The sequence below is a fragment of the Somniosus microcephalus genome, chromosome 5 (assembly GCF_052327205.1).
Source record: "Somniosus microcephalus isolate GS21.2 chromosome 5, FLI_Smic_1.0, whole genome shotgun sequence".
Classification (NCBI taxonomy): Eukaryota; Metazoa; Chordata; class Chondrichthyes; order Squaliformes; family Somniosidae; genus Somniosus; species Somniosus microcephalus.
The window spans coordinates 168,518,032-168,535,118 of NC_140991.1; the positions used below are offsets into that span (position 1 = coordinate 168,518,032).

At 40.4% G+C, this 17,087-nt stretch overlaps 1 protein-coding gene across 15 annotated transcripts in view; it reads right to left on the reverse strand.

The window, feature by feature from the left end:
- Positions 1–446: 446 nt before the first annotated feature.
- snx13 (sorting nexin 13) overlaps positions 447–17,087 on the reverse strand; it is a 310,603-nt gene continuing 293,962 nt past the window's right edge. For all 15 annotated transcript variants that reach the window (XM_085988419.1, XM_085988416.1, XM_085988415.1 and 12 more), the window contains 8 exons: positions 8,521–8,628; positions 7,877–7,987; positions 6,192–6,353; positions 5,627–5,692; positions 4,927–5,072; positions 4,403–4,471; positions 4,205–4,317; positions 447–3,489 (listed from right to left, as the gene is read on the reverse strand). In XM_085988419.1, the coding sequence (XP_085844545.1) occupies positions 3,242–3,489; positions 4,205–4,317; positions 4,403–4,471; positions 4,927–5,072; positions 5,627–5,692; positions 6,192–6,353; positions 7,877–7,987; positions 8,521–8,628 (1,023 nt within the window). In that variant the 3' untranslated portion in view covers positions 447–3,241. The remainder of the gene's footprint in view (positions 3,490–4,204; positions 4,318–4,402; positions 4,472–4,926; positions 5,073–5,626; positions 5,693–6,191; positions 6,354–7,876; positions 7,988–8,520; positions 8,629–17,087) is intronic.

The following is a 17,087-nucleotide window of genomic DNA, read 5'->3' on the forward strand; positions in this document are numbered from 1 at the left end:
TTGTGATAAAATATTCCATTAATATTGCTTAATACAATATTACAGTAGACATTTTAAACAACCATTTGTGTAGTGTTCATAGGAATATTACTATATTAATCAAGTTCTGTTTTACTAAATTCCTTTGAATTACAGTAACTTTGTGCATGTTAAGATGTCTGCGATGTTTGCACTCTCACTGTACAATGTTTCACAGGATTCCACCCTTGCCTCTCCCTCACCTCAAAAATATGTAATTTGTACACATTCCATGGATTACTAAGAAGCTGTGAACGATGCCCACCATTTATGCTGCTGTGACATGTTTAAACCATTCCAATAATGGTATTACAGTAATCACACTCAAAATACTGACAGCAAAACTCCTTTAAAGCAAGTATGAACTTTAAATTACATTAAAGGCAACTAACATTAACAAACTTGGTCTAAGTAAAAGGAAAATGCTACTTATTTCATCAAAATTTATTTGTAAAATGAAAAATAAGTACATTGTTATTTTACAAAAAATGCCCAAGTCCAAATTTCAACTTGAAAACACTACTGCAGCCATGGTGCATGTTTGCTTGCTAAAGAACTCAGATTTTCTTCCGTCATGTTTAATGTGCATCAGTTTCTAGGTTTCAGATCAATGTCAACTGAAAGAGAAGGCAAGATTTTCTGCCAACAAGAGTTACATAGCTTGTCCTCAACTTATTCTTATCCATTGGTAGGGAAACATTAGCACTGCAGTCAGGGTGGAGGAAGAGTACTGGTTTAAAAAAAACTGAACAGCACAGTGCTTGCATGATTTAACATTGTAAAGAGATTCTGAAAACTGGTTATCTTAGAAATTTCATTGCTGAATTCTGTAGTAGTATAGGAACAGAAAGCAGATTAAGATGTAATTATTTTTGTAGTAATTTACAGATAACACACCTCCAAATAGACATGATAGATAGTCGGTCTGTCTCAAACTCTTACAAGTAATAAACATTAGGAGCAGCTGTTTGGCAACCTGGTCACAAGTAATTATAGAATAGGGGAAACTAAAGTTTAATTTCTCTTCAGAAACTCCAAACAAAAAGGTACTTAACCACTCATAACTAAAACAAAACATTACCTATGTGGGGTAAGAACTTTTGATCAAGTTGAAATGAATTACATTACCATTTGTTACAAATCACATGTTAAAGCTACAATCCCTAGCCCACTCAAAAGATTATTGCCTTACTCTTCCTCATTTCTGAAGGAAAACATCCTCCATTGTATGAATCAGCTCATATGCAAATATGGTAAAATTAATATAAACTTCATGATGCCAGAATGGTGCTTGCATGATCCTCCTTTTCAATGCTCTATAACGTACCTTCTCTGGGCTGCCGAATCAGTTATTTTATCCAGAGAAGATTACAAAAGCATAATAAATACAATACATAACTATGTACAATTAATTCCGAAACCTCAGGCACAGTTGAATTGGATGGGAGGGAGCTTGGCATGTATGCAAAATACAAGCAAAAGCCATATTTCAGTTAATACTTTATTTAGTGTGATACTTTTGTCATCTGTTCTACTGAACATTTTAATAGTATAATGCAAACTCAAAAATTTAGAGTTCCTCTTCATTCTATTAAAAACCACCAAGACATTCTGATTGACATTTGTTCTTTCATTACAGAAATAAGAAAAAAATTGACAGTACAATTAGGCACACTGTTGACACTGTACAATGAAATGCACAAATTCATTAACAGCTATTTACCATGTGCTCTTAGGTTCCCCCTGTAGTTTACAAGCCGTGCTCGGATGAGGAAATTTCATCCGTGACAGGTGAGTCTTACGAGGAGTGACTAACAAGACTTTTAAAACAAGTCCTTAAATAAACTAATGCATCAACAACAGAATGCAAGTTGTTGGGTTAAGAAGACTGTTAAACATACATTTCAAAACATTAAAATTTTTCATTATACAATTTATTTAAATGCACATATGCTAAAGAAAATATTGCACAAAATTAAAATCTCAGTATAAAGTAGGTGGGTGGGGCCCATTTAAATTAGTTTCATTGTCAGAAATAAGATTTGGTAATATGCATAATGCATTTTACAGATCATAGCTTCCGGACAATTGCTGAAGTGGGCACTTTATTTCTGTGGCAATATTTACCAGTACACGAGTGAAAAACAGCATTCAAAAAAGGTCTGGTCAGATTAAAATGAGAAAACTATTTTTAAACAGGACATTTAAGGCTAATCTCAATTACATTTGCTAGAGTGGCAACATTATTCTGATCAATCCTAATCAGAGCACTCACTTGTTACCTTGGACACACCCAACTTTGAAGTACATTAAAATCTCTGTACATTAAAATCTACAATCATCTCTGGAGGCTTTACAGTTGTATGAAAATACACGGCTCAGTAACTCCTTGAATATGGACCAAGCACAGACATGTATGCAACAAAATTAAAAAAAACACTTTCAGCTGTTTTGGGGAGTGCAGGCAGTGGGGTGGAATACAACCCAAGCTTGTGGCTCGCTCAGACCAATGATCAAATTTTTGTGACACCAGATCACATCCACTTAACCTAAATACCCAGAATATTATTCCTGCCACCAGGAATGTTCATCTAGGCCCTTTAGGGTCTTTCATATTTGCACTCTTTTAATGCTGTCCTTTTTTAAACCAGTGTCTATCAACCACCACATTATCTCAAACATGCACATACACATTATGAGTTGTGCTGATTTAATTTTTTCCTTCTCCAATTTGGATACACACTAGTTTCATTCAAATGCAAAATCATTATAATTGTGCTTTGCTCTATCCTTAAGCAATACTGCTACTCCCATTAACTGTCTAAGAGATGATTCAGGGGGTGTATAATTGGTTTTGGTGCCAACTAGATACAAGGAGACAGCTACAAGATGCAGCAGTTTGACCATGCATCTACAGCTCTTCTATTACAATTGGATACACATTTTCTCGATGAGCTATGAACACGTTATAATAAATATAAACCAGTTATGATACACAGGGATATTATGAGGGAAAAGTGCATTAGAAATCAAAAACAGCAGACAATAATGTCTTCCGAAGTAAGCCACTGAGTCATGGCTCTGGAGGCTGGCACAACAAAGATGGCATTGTAACTGGAGCTGTGTAGGTTTCAGAGCCCCAGAGAAACTGCCATAACATAGATCGAACTAGGGCAGGTGCCAAGACCCTGTCCTCAGGGCACAGTTTTCATGGTTGGAAGCGTCACCTCTTTTGAGAGGAAGCAACTTGAGCTGACTGAGACTTCTGCTTGTATTTTTGCATTCGCTGTGATCGTGAATGCAATTTAATGAAGAGCTCACGAAATTTGTACTGTGGAAAAAGGGTTTCCAGGAAACCCTCTAGAAACACATAGACCAATCTTCGGTTTAACTGGTTATGTTGGAACATCTCAAAGACTCGCAAAATGCCCTTGCGTGTGGTTTCAGCTCCAATAATATGTTTTAGTTCATCTGGAAAAAAAACATTAAAGTTACAAGTACTCTCAAGGGAGTATTACAATAGGATAGCATTTTAGTATCTAGTAGTGTTTCTGAAGATTCTGTCAAACATTCCACTCCTCCACCCCCTCACACACTAAAATAAATCTGAAATGTGGGAAAAAATATTTCTGTGCACATCAAGAAAGTAATATCAATGCTGGGGTAGCACATCCTTGTTTTTATTCACCAAGTGTCCAGAAGCATTTTCATGTTACACGCTGTACAAATTAGATACAGGATGTATTTTCCATTCTCTACAATCACCCTTATGGTCTCTCATACAAGAAGTGGAGGTTGACTGGATGGTACTGTAGATTAGTACACTGTCCCTTTAATCCTAGGACTTGGGCTCAAATCCAGCTCAAAATGATTCTGTTGTCCTATCTGAAAAAAGTTTATGGACTCTAAACCTAGCTTGTTTTGTAAGCGCTCATGTCCCTAATTTGGCAGCTTCATTTAAAGGCTATAAGGATGGTTGATATGAAAAACAGAAAATTCACACGGCACATGAGAGGTTGAGGCTGAAGCACAGTTTCAAGGTATAACTATATTATTCACCAACTGGTGACAGCATTGGAGAGTTCTGTTGTGATAAAAGCTGATTGAATATTCCATTCTACATTAACTCATGCAATAACACAATAAGTAGTAGCAGTATTCAGAATTAGGAACAAATGTCTCTCACCTGGCATAATCACTAGCATCTTAGTCTTAGCTGCTACCCTTGACCGCATTCTTATGGCCTTTTCCCTGCGTGGTGCAGTCTCTGCTAAGATACCATTAGGCCAAAATGAATCTCTGTAAACAAAATCACAAATTATTTTTAAAAATGTTAACAAACTAACATAAATTTATGAAGCATGTATAACTGTTTTCTGATTACCTGAATCGTTTTACAGTTTCTGCAACTTGCTCTGGTGAAGTCATCCAATCAACGTGGTCCACAATTTTTCTAGAAGTGAAAAAGTATCAAAATTGAGGACATACTTTGTTCGCTATTCTCAAAGATATATTTCAGCATATCTATTCAACCCCTCCCCTCAAAATGATGTTTATCTCTAGACAGCTATCTTCAGTGAAGATGGGGGAAAAACAAAAGCAACAAGTTGTGAACATCACTCAATTGAAGTGCTCCGAATCTCAAGCAGGTTATGATGTTGGGTGCTACAGATAATGTTACTTCTTCCTGACAGAACAGGCATGTCCCACTACTGGAAAATACCCCAACAGCCCATCTCAGAATTAATCAAACTCACTGCAAATGAAGCTGCCATATTTGTCTGTTAGTTTCAGTGCATACCATACAATTCATTAAATCAAATGCAAGTTTGAGATTACAGCACATTCAATGGTGAAAGACATATAATGCTGGTTCGTATTAATTTGGACAGCTTAGTGTTAACAAACCTGTTGATTGTGTCTCCATAAGTAGCTCGGATAAGCTGCTGAAGCAAGTTTTTGATGTTCCTTCTTAACCAGTGATTTCTCTCTTTCAAGTCAAATACTTCATCCATGAGAAGCAGCATAACTCTGAGAGGAATATTGTCATCAACCTGTTTCAGGAAATAGTTAAATGCTAGAAAATTTCATATATAATCTTGATAGACATTAAAAAAAATCAATCTGTACCCTAAACCAAAATGGAAATTTGATGGATCCTTAAAATTAAGATGGGTAATGGTTTCAAATTCCTATGCTCTCAAAGTATTATCCCACGAATGCTTAACAACATTCCTGATAGGACACCATTGATTGCAGCAATTCATTGGACGAGAAGAGCAGCAACATTCTTCAATACAGGATTTTCACATTTTAATAATGAAAATGAAAGTATAGCCCTAGGTTGTGGATTTGAAGTACTAATAATTTTATCCAGAATGCAAAGGATCCTGAATGCACTTGGTCATTCAGCACCAGTGCTACATTAACACAGCATTTCACAGCAGTATTTGAACATCTAAGGCCTTACACTAAACTGGAAAAATAAATCAATCATTCTGGAACTCAAAGCAATACCTTTGAAAATGAAAAAGCAATAGCAAGTGTTAATGAAAACTCAACATCTACTGATTTCCAGCACTGTTATACACAAAAAAAGGTAACGCACATTATCATCCAGCTGGGCAGAAACACGAGTATGTTCAATATCTTCTTCTGGCTTTAATGGAGGAACCTGCACCAAAAGTTAGACAGATAAGTTAATTTTATTTGCAATATTAAAATTAATTCAAGAAAAAATATTCAATATGTATGAAATTTGGAAAAAGTTTTACATCTCTGAAATCACAAAATTTTCCACCATGATGCCTGGTTTGACGAAGGAAACACCTTTCAGCCCTACAACCCACCAAGATATTTGCGCTCCTCCAATTCTGGCCTCTAGCGCATCTGATTTTAATCCCTCCGCCATTGGCGGCTGTGTCTTCAGCTGCCGAGGCCCTAAGCTCTGGAATTCCCTCCCTAAACACCTCTGCCTTTTTACCTCTCTCTTCTCCTTTAAGACGCTTCCTAAAACCTACCTCTTTGACCAAGCTTTTGGTCACCTACCCCAATATCCACTTATGTGGCTCAGTGTCAAATTTTGTTTGATAACGCTCCTGTGAAGCGCATTGGGACATTTTACTACTTTAAAGGTGCTATATAAATGCAGATTGTTGTTGTTGTTGGAATACCTTTAAAAATGTATGCTTAATTTCATGTCCCAATTTATCAGACATTTTGCCCATATTGTCTGATACTTTTGTCATTCCTTCTGCCAGACTGTCTGGAATTGACTTCACAACATTTGAAACATTTCTCATTGAGTTACGAAGGGGATTTACAAGCGTGTCCATCTGCAAAACACAAACAAGATGCAGAATAAGCATAAACCGAAAAAAAAAATTAGCGATGACTCATTAAAAAAGTTTTCTGCAGATTGAATTGTATTCCTGGATGATCAAAAAAGCATTTTTTCATTCAGTAAATGTTGACATTTAACCAATCCCCATTACCAAGGTAACTCATTCTGGTAAATCTCCCTATCACCAAGTTCTCGGAGCTTGTGGCTTCTTTTCAATAAAGTTTGGGAAAACTCTTATTGGAAGTGTGACCGATCATTTTAGTGGCACAATCAGGTCAAACTGTAACAATCCTTGGAACGGTTTACTTTTTTATGTAAGACGTATGTAATGTTATAAGAGTCAACGGGCCATTAGAACTTAACAGACTTTCCTGTGTCAGTGCTCAGACCTCATTTCTTTGTCTGAAATTAAATTGAAATGGAAACTGGACCTTTTACTTCTGGGGCCTGGTTTCACATGCAGCACAGACTGATAGGATAAAGGTCTTATACCCCCTAACAAACAAAAAGGTCATTACTGAACGATTTAAAGTAGAAGTCATCAAAGCAGAACATAGCCAACAGCTCAGCACTGGGAGTCTTGGTCAAGTGCTGTAGACTGCACGTGTCGGGTACAGAAATGTCACACTGAAGATAATTTGAGGTCGGCACCTTGCTGGTGTAGGGTCAAGAATTTCTCTACAATAATATATGCACAACTGATATTTATTTGTGGAGCATAGAAGCAGCCAGCCAGTAATACTGCCCATTTGCACTGCTCATACCCCTGCACATGTAGTTTTCTATTGGCCTAATATAAGGGATGCCAATCTTGATTTTTTTTTTTTTTTTTTTTTTAAATTTAAATTGTCTCTTGCTCTAGAATGCAGGCCACTTCCCTGCCTTGGATGCCATGACGCGGGGCCCACGAATGTTCAACTGGAAGATTGTATGCCTCATCTCACTCAGCATACCAGTCTCCAGTCCAACAGCTGGTACTGACTGGGCAGGGTGAATGGGAACTCCCGGCATAGGGAGTTAACCACTCCTGGCTCTGCCTCTTGGCATCATTTGCCTTGAAATGGGCAGATGGAGGTTCTACCCCTTAAAAGGCTGGCTGAAAATTCCATAAACCTGGTGCAACTGGGTCCGGCAAAACCCTCATGGATTTGAGGCCATATACTATTGTGAGATTTGAGTGGTTCTCAACACTAAAGTGGTAATTTTTCAAAGATGCACTTCTAAAGGGGAGCTCTGCTCACTGGGATCACAATTTGGAAATTTGGGCAAGCAGAAACTTCATTTGGTTGTAATGAAGACATGCATGAATTTTTTCTTTCAATTTATTTAAATTGCAGAAAAGTGATAAAATGCTTAAGTACGTTCATGGCATTTATACAAGTCAAATATTATAATCAAAATTTTAAAAGGTTTGTAGAAATACAATAACCAGAACAGTGCCTCATTTCAAATTACAATGCGAAAGAGTTCTGATAAGCAGCATTACATAATCTGACCAATAGATGGCAGGCTTACCTTACGAGCAAAATCACCTTTTCCCTTGCTGTAAGCTTTATTCTCCAGAAAGTCATTCACATATGGAATCAAAGCTGGACAAGCTTTTATCATTTCAGGATTGATTAACAACTAAATAAAAGCAGAAGAGAGAGTGAGGAACTATGTTTTAATCATTTAATACCAGATTTATTTTGCATTACTACTCCACAACAAACCAACTCTTTCAAAAATGTACATCTGAGATCACTAAAAGTTATCTCCTATTATCACTTAAAAGTTAAAAATTAGTGATGAGTATGGGATCAATGCAGACATTGGTGGATTGTTTAGGCTAAGCATACGTGGTTTAATACTTCTCACTTTCAAAATTTGTGTCTGATTAAGGACCTTTAGATTAGTTTACTTGTTTCAAATTTCTTGCTGGTGTGTTATATTATTTATACTGACTTGGTTGTTCATTTTTAATGCATCTTCTGTTTCTAATATCTGGAGATTTCTTTATTTACAAGTTGGACATTATCACTGATTGTCACAGCCATTATTGTTGACATGGATTCCACTGCAGTATCCCAAGTAAAGTGATTACAAAATGCATCTAATCTAAAAGCAGCAACCATGAATTATAGCATTTTTGAACAGTGACTACAAAAGTTTGAATTTACCTGCAAGTATGTATTAAGGTCTTTTTTCCTCTTTCCCAAGAAGTCTTTATCCATGTTATTAAAGGTTCTTTTCCCAGGAAGTTTTAGCAAACTTGAAAGGTTTTCAAACTGAATAAAGGAAATATTGCATTTTATTTTTCAGATTATAATGGCGCAGGTCAAATGCAGTCCATTCCAACAGTTCCATACTTTCTGAACAATTAGACTGCTGTTAATGATGTAACTGCTATATTTTCATCTTTCAGTGTAATAAATTATAAATATTCATGCATCTACATTTTGCATATATTAACTCTAAGATGGTTTACATGATATATTCAAACCACAGCTGTTAAAATGGTGCATTAATCCAGTTATTCTTGTTTCCAGGTGTTAAATTGTAAGAATGCAGACAGATTAGTACAGGGCAGAGGGGACAGCTTTTGTCAACTGCTCCTTTTCAGTGGCAGCTGTTCAGTTTTTAGTCCTGCCAAGTCTCATGCATTTCATGTGATACTTTAACATTTGCTCCATTTCCCAAGCATAATTTTGAGTTCTCATGCTTGGTGACCACAGGTCTGACAGTGAAAATTCTATAATTCCTTGGACTCAGGATTGGTCACATACATTATGCTCTTAAAAGACTCCATGCATGTCATGCAGGTGCAGAGTTTATGCACAAGTAATTGCAGAATGTTGCAAAGCCAAATTGAAGACACAGTGCTTTTGTTTTATCTTGGGGAAGGGCGGGGGTATACGGAGGAGGGAGGAGAAAAGAAAAAACAGTCCCTTCCAGAAGAAAACTACAGTTAAATGATTATCTTAGTTTGTCAGGAAACGCAAATCCAAACTGTTCTGATGTAAACTGCTGTTAGTTATCACTACTATATCTTAAGAACAGTTTGAATAACTACATTGCATAGAATGTATCCGATACAAGGTCTCAAATTGAGGATAACAAACCTGGAGCACGTCGATGTATACATGTGTGCAGAATAACCAGCGACACAACCAAGTTACAGGAAACTTTGTGCTATCCGGCACCGACGGGACCGAGCTGTTGCCGTTCTCTCAAAACTGCCGGACACTCCAGCGCTAATGTTGAAAGATACGGAAGCTTCCGAGCTCCGTATCGGTCAACAAACCCTGTTGCGCTTCTAAACAGTCCAAGCGTCTCTGTAGCTTAGCAACAGCTTCAGCAGACCTTGCAGAGCTTGACTGTTGAGGACAAAAGCAACGAGAAGAAAAAAAACCTAACGAAAACAGCACCTGATTTTTGCCGGTGGCTCGAGCATTCCGGACAGTTAGCCTCCGGATAACACAAAGTTTCCTGTACTTGGTGGCGATTAGCTCATGAACATGTAGTTATAAATTTCAGAGTTAACATACAGATATTGCAGATCAGCAAGCAAATAAATGAAAAAAAGATAATATTCATTCATTTAATTCCTTGTCGATCTGCAATATCTGCATGTTAAATGTGTAATCGAGACACGCATCTGTTGAGCTGTTTTTTGTCTGATTAAACTATTGAGTAAATAAATACTCAAATAGCTTAATCAGAGAAAAATTAACACTAATCAGAGAAATATTGGCCCTGAATTTGCAGTTAGCGACTTCACTGAGGAAATGCCTCCGATCCGCAAATAAAATGCCCACGTACCTGGTGGTCCGGAGATTTGCAGTCCTGGGCCTCTCTGGGTACCCGTGGGTAGAGGCCCATGTATCCCAGGGGTGCAGGCAGCTTGCAAGCACCTCTGGGATCACGTGGGCCAGCCCAATGAATGGAAGAAGGGCACCCCCATTCATGCTTAAGCATGAATGGGAATACCCCAAAAGATACATGTACAAATCAAATAAATAAAAAAAATTACATTTAAAATTAATTAAAATGCCATTTAATTAAGTATTTAAAACAAAAATGTATTTTTTTGAAAAATAAATTTAAATGTTTTAATGGGGCTAAAAATAAACTTAGCTTATTGCACAGGTTTTTAATGTATAAATAATTGAAAATAATTTATTTTTATGTATTTTTAAACTCTTACGCTGGTAAAAGCAGGCCTTACGCCTGCTTTTACCAGGCGTAAGAATTTCACGGGCATTCGCTGGGCAGAGGTTGGGCGAATAGCCAACTCTCTGCCCGTGGATGCCCTTTTCCCGGGGATGCGTTGGATCTGTCAAAAAGATTCTTGACAGATCGCAAATTCCGGGTCTTCGCGCGCAGAAACTTGGAACTTGTGCGGCCCTTGTACGCACCCATAGGTGCCACAAATTACAGGCCAATAACGAACAGGTATCAGCACACCAGTGTCAGTGTCCCATGTACGCTAAAATGCAAGGTAAGTGCACTTTTGAGTTGTATTGCATATGGTATCTTAATTTTGTTTTTAAAACTTAATCGAAAACCTTTGCATGTTGTTATATTGGTCTCATTTAATGAACATAATTATTCATTAGAGCTGACGATTTTGGAGTGTTTCATAATGAAACATGCAGCTGCTATTTCAGTGTCTGCATGAAACCAAATTAAACAACACCATCCAACACCAACTTCCACCCACACAATACTATTTTTAAGTGAAATATTTTGTTCCGTAACCTGTCGCATGAAAATTGAAAAATCATGTCAGAATATTTTAAAGTAAAAAATGCTCACATTCTAGTTATATTAATTCATCTCGCCTGTCTGGATCAAACATAAAAGGCCACCTTTACATAAGTGAAAGAGTTAGTCATCTTTCAACACAAACATTCGCCTGGTTCTATTCCTATCTATCCAGTCATAGCCAGAGAATCACCTGCAATGGCTTCTCTTCCTGCTCCCACGCCATTACCTCTGGTGTCCCCCAAGGATCTATCCTTGGGCCCCTCCTATCCCTCATTTACATGCTGCCCCTCGGCAACATCATCAGAAAAGTTTCCACATGTACATTGACGACACCCAGCTCTACCTTACCATCACCTCTCCCGACCCCTCCACTATCTTTAAATTGTCAGACTGCTGGTCTGCCATCCAGTACTGGATAAGCAGAAATTTCCTCCAGCTAAATATTGGGAAGACCAAAGCCATTGTCTTTGGTCCCTGCCACAAAATCCGTTCCCTAGCCACCAACTCCATCCCTCTCCCTGGCAACTGTGTGAGGCTCAACCGGTTCACACACTTGGTGCCATATTTGACCCCGAGATGAGTTTCTAACCACATATCCACTCCATCACTAAGACCGCCTATTTCCACTTCCGTAACATCGCCCAACTCCGCCCCTACCTCAGCTCATCTGCTGCCGAAATAGTCATTCAACCCTTTGTTAACTCTGGACTAGCCAATTCCAATGCACTCTTGTCTGGCCTCCCACGTTCTACTCTCCGTTATCTTGAGGTCATCCAAAACTCTGCTGCCCGTGTCCTAACACACCAAATTCTGTTGATGAATCACCCCTGTGCTCGCTGACCTACATTGGCTCCTGGTTATGCAATGCCTCGATTTAAAAATTCTCCTCCTTGCTTTCGAATCCCTCCATGGCTTTGCCCTTCCCTATCTCTAATCTCTTCCAGACCTTCAACCCTCAGATATCGGCACTCCTCCAATTCTGGCCTCTTGAGCATCCCTGATTTTAATCGCTCCACCATTGGCGGCTGTGTCTTCAGCTGCCAAGGTCCTAAGCTCTGGAATTCCCTCCCTAAACCTCTCCACCTTTCGTTCCTCCTTTAAGACGCTCCTTAAAACCTACCTCTTTCATCTGCCCTAATATCTCATGTGGGTTGGTGTCAAATTTTATTTGATGACGCTCCTGTGAAGCGCCTAGGGATGTTTTACTACGTTAAAGACCCTATATAAATACAAGCTGTTGTTGTTTCCTCAACTTAACTCTTAACCTTCATGAATCTGATGCAGTTACTCTTACTCACATTCAGCCACATCATGCTATGTCAATTCATGAATAGAAATGTAAACTAAAAACAGAAAATGCTGGAAATAAACAGTAGGTGAACCAGCATCACTAAAGAAAAAAAAATATGCTGATGTTTTGAGCGTGTGCCCTCTGTTAGGACTGAAGAGTTAAAGATAAGTGAGCACGTGTGCCAATTACAGACAGAACGTCAATGGGTTGAATGAGCTATAAGCTGCTTAATAGAAAAGTGTTACATGACATGAACAATCAGTGCAGTGATGGAAAAACAAAAACAAAAGAATGAATACAATTAAAAAGACATTCAAGAGACCTACACAAAAAAGGGGAGAAAATGTGGGAAATGGCAGAAAGGGGAATACCCTGTAAAGGCAATAGTTAGAAATAAAACAGAAAATGCCAACAAGACATAATGGGGGTGATCTTCGACTTCTGGCCAAAACTACAACAACTTGCATTTATATAGTGCCTTTAACATAGTAAAGCATCCAAGGCGCTTCATAGGAGTGTAATCGGACACCGAGCCACAGGAGGAGACATTAGGACAGGTGACCAAAAGATTGGTCAAAGGGGTAGATTTTAAGGTGGTTCTTAAAAGGAGGAGAGGTTTAGGAAGGGAATGCCATAGTTTAGGGCCTAGGCAGCTGAATGCACGGCCACCAATGTTGTTGTGAGGAAGGGGTGGGGGGAGATGGGCAAGAGGCTAGAGGTGGAGGAATTCAGAGTTCTCGGAAAGTTGTAGGGCTCAAGTAGGTTACAAAGATAGGGAGGAATGAGACCATGGAGAGAACTGAACACGATGATGAGAATTTTAAAATAGAGGCATTTTGGACTTGGTATGCGCCAGGATTCGGGATGGAAAAGATAGGAAGAGCTAAAGTTTCTGGTGGGTGGAAGATGGGAGGCCAGCCGGGAGAGCGTTGGAATAGCTGAGTCTGGAGAGGACCAAAGTATGGATGAGGGTTTCAGCAGCAAATGGGCTGAGGCAGTGGTGGAGACAGGTGATATTAGGGATGGGTCCAACAGTGCATCTCCTTAACCAATGAGATTTAAGGATTAAGAATTAAACAGAGGCAGGACTGAGAAGGATGGTGAATTAGAGTGGGTGAATTCAATATCAAATCAGGTACAGAAAGAGAAATAAAGAGGGGGAAAGAATAGATTGGATTAAAAAGAGAGAAAAAAGTGACAAAGGAAAAGTAAGAAAAAATAAAAACATTTAAAATGTGCCATTTTTAAAATCTCCAACAACAATTAAAACCTAAAGGAATGAAACTCCACACTTTTAATTGTTCACCTTCTGGGCCAGAGAGGTTAATTGGCAGTCATTAACAATTAACACATTGTTAAACGGGTACTTACGCTATTAATTACTTGGCTTAACATTCTGCGGCAAATTTAATGGGCAATTAATGTGCAAAGGCAGCAACTTCATGAAAATCACATAAGAACATAAGAAATGGGGGCAGTAGACGACCATATGGCCCCTCGGGCCTGCTCCGCCATTCAATAAGATCATGGCTGACCTTCGACCTCAACTCCACTTTCCCGCCCGATCCCCATATCCATTGATTCCCCTATAGTCCAAAAATCTATCGCTCTCAGCCTTGAATATACTCGGCGACTGAGCAGCCACAGTCCTCTGGAGTAGAGAATTCCAAAGATTCACAACCTCTGAGTGAAGAAATTTCTCCTCATCTCAGTCCCAAATGGCCAACCCCTTATCCTGGGACTTATTCCCCCTAGTTCTAGACTCTCTAGCCAGGGGAAACAGCTTTTCAGCATCTACCCTGTCAAGCACTTTCAGAATTGTTTCAATGAGATTACCTCTCATTCTTCTAAATTTTAGAGTATAAGCCTATTCTATTCAATCTCACCTCATAGGACAACCCTCTCATCCCAGGAATCAATTTAGTGAAACTCCGTTGCACTCCCGCTAAGGCAAGTATATCCTTCCTTAGGTACGGTGACCAAAACTGTACATGATACTCCACGTGTGGTCTCACCAAAGCCCTGTACAATTGCAGCAAGACTTCCTTACTCTTGTACCCCAACCCCCTTGCAATAAAGTCCAACATACCATTTGCTTTCCTAATTGCTTGCTACACAACACAAGTAATTATAAAGTGCCTTTAACATAGTAAAACGTCCCAAGGTGCTTCACAGGAGTATTAAAAGACAGAATATGTTGCCGAGCCACACAAGGAGAAATTAGGGCAGGTGACCAAAAGCTTGGTCAAAGAGGTAGGTTTTAAGGAGCGTCTTAAAGGAAGAAAGAGAGGTAGCAAGGCAGAGAGGTTTAGGCAGGGAATTCCAGAGCTTGGGGCCAAGGCAATAGAAAGCACGGCCACCACTGGTTGATCGATTATAATCAGGGATGCTCAAGAGGGCAGAATTAGAGGAGTGCAGATATCTTGGGGTGGGGGGTGGGGGTTGGGATTGAAGGAGATTACAGAGATAGGGAGGTTTGCCAGAGGTGAGGGGAGAGTGACTGCCCTTAACATCAAGGCAGCATTTGACCGAGTGTGGCATCAAGGAGCCCTAGTAAAACTGAAGTCAATGGGAATCAGGGGAAAAAGCTCCACTGGCTGGAGTTATACCTAGCACAAAGGAAGATGGTTGTGGTGGTTGAAGGTCAATCATCACAGCCCCAGGACATCGCTACAGGAGTTCCTCAGGGCAGTGTCCTCGGCCCAACCATCTTCAGTTGCTTCATCAATGACCTTCCCTCCAACATAATGTCAGAAATGGGGATGTTCGCTGATGGCTGCACAGTGTTCAGCACCATTCACAACTCTTCAGATAATGAAGCAGTCCATGCCCGTATGCAACAAGACCTGGACGATGTTCAGGTTTGGGCTGATAAGTGGCAGGTAACATTCACGCCACAGAAGTGCCAGGGAATGACTATCTCCAACAAGCAAGAGTCTAACCACCTCCACTTGACATTCAACGGCATTACCATCGCTGAATCCCCCACCATCTACATCCTGGGGGTCACCATTGACCAGAAACTTAACTGGACCAGCCACATAAATACTGTGGCAACAAGAGCAGTCAGAGGCAAGTGTCTCACCTCCTGACTCCCCAAAGCCTTTCCACCATCTACAAGGCACAAGTAAGGAGTATGATGGAATACTCTCCACTTGCCTGGATGAGTGCAGCTCCAACAACACTGAAGAAGCTCGACACCATCCAGGACAAAGCAGCCCACTTGATTGGCAACCCATCCACCACCTTCAACATTCACTCCCTTCTCCACCACCAGCATACCGTGGCTGCAGTGTGTACCATCTACAAGATGTACTGTAGCAACTCACCAAGGCTTCTTCGGCAGCACCTCCCAAACCCACGACCACTTCCACCTAGAAGGACAAAGGCAGCAGGCGCATGGGAACACCACCACCTCCAAGTTCCCCTCCAAGTCACACACCATCTTGACTTAAAAGTATATCGCCGATCCTTCATCGTCGCTGGATCAAAATCCTGGAACACCTTACCGAACAGCACTGTGGGAGTACCTTCACCACACTGACTGCAGCGGTTCAAGAAGGCAGCTCACCACCACCACCTCAAGGGCAATTAGGTATGGGCAATAAATGCTGGCTTTGCCAGCGACGCCCACATCCCATAAACGAATGAAAAAAAGAGGGAGGGGCGAGGCCATGGAGGGAATTTGAAAACAAGGATGAGAATTTTGAAATTGAGGCGTTGCTTAACGGGGAGCCAATGTCGGTCAGCGAGCACAGGGGTGATGGGTGAACAGGACTTGGTGCGAGTTAGGACACGGGCAGCTGGGTTTTGGATGACCTCAAGTTTACGTAGGGTAGAATGTGGCAGGCCAGTCAGGAGTGCATTGGAATAGTCAAATCTAGAGGTAACAAAGGCATTGATGAGGGTTTCAGCAGTGGATGAGCTGAGGCAAGGGCGGAGACGGGTGATGGAGCTGGAAATAGGCAGTCTTAGTTATGCTGCGGATATGTGGTCGAAGTTCATTTCAGGGTCAAATAGGACACCAAGGTTGTAAAAGTGTGGTTCAGCCTTAGACAGATGTTAGGGAGAGGGATGGAGTCAGTGGCTAGGGAACGGAGTTTGTGGCGGGGACAGAAAACAATGGCTTCGGTCTTCCCAATATTTAATTGGAGAAAATTTCTGCTCATCCAGAACTGGATGTCGGACAAGCAGTCTGACAATTGAGACCGTGGAGGGGTCGAGAGAAGTGATCGTGAGGTAGAGCTGGGTGTCGTCAGCGTATATGTGGAAACTGACACTGTGTTTTTGGATGCTGTCGCCAAGGGGCAACATGTAGATGAGAAATAGGAGGGGGCCAAGGATAGATCCTTGGGGATACCAGAGTTAATGATGCAGGAACGGGAAGAGAAGCCGTTGCAGGTGATTCTCTGGCTACGATTAGATACATAAGAATGGAAACAGGCGAGTGCAGTCCCACCCAGCTGGATGACGGTGGAGAGGCGTGGGAGAAGGATGGAGTGGTCAAGCGTATCAAAGGCTGCAGACAAGTCAAGAAGGATGAGGAGGGATAGTTTACCTTTGTCACAGTCACAAAGGATGTCATTTGTGACTTTGATGAGAGCCGTTTCGGTACTGTGGCAGGGGCAGAAACCTGACTGGAGGGATTCAGACACGGAATTGTGGGAAAGATAGGCACGGATTTGG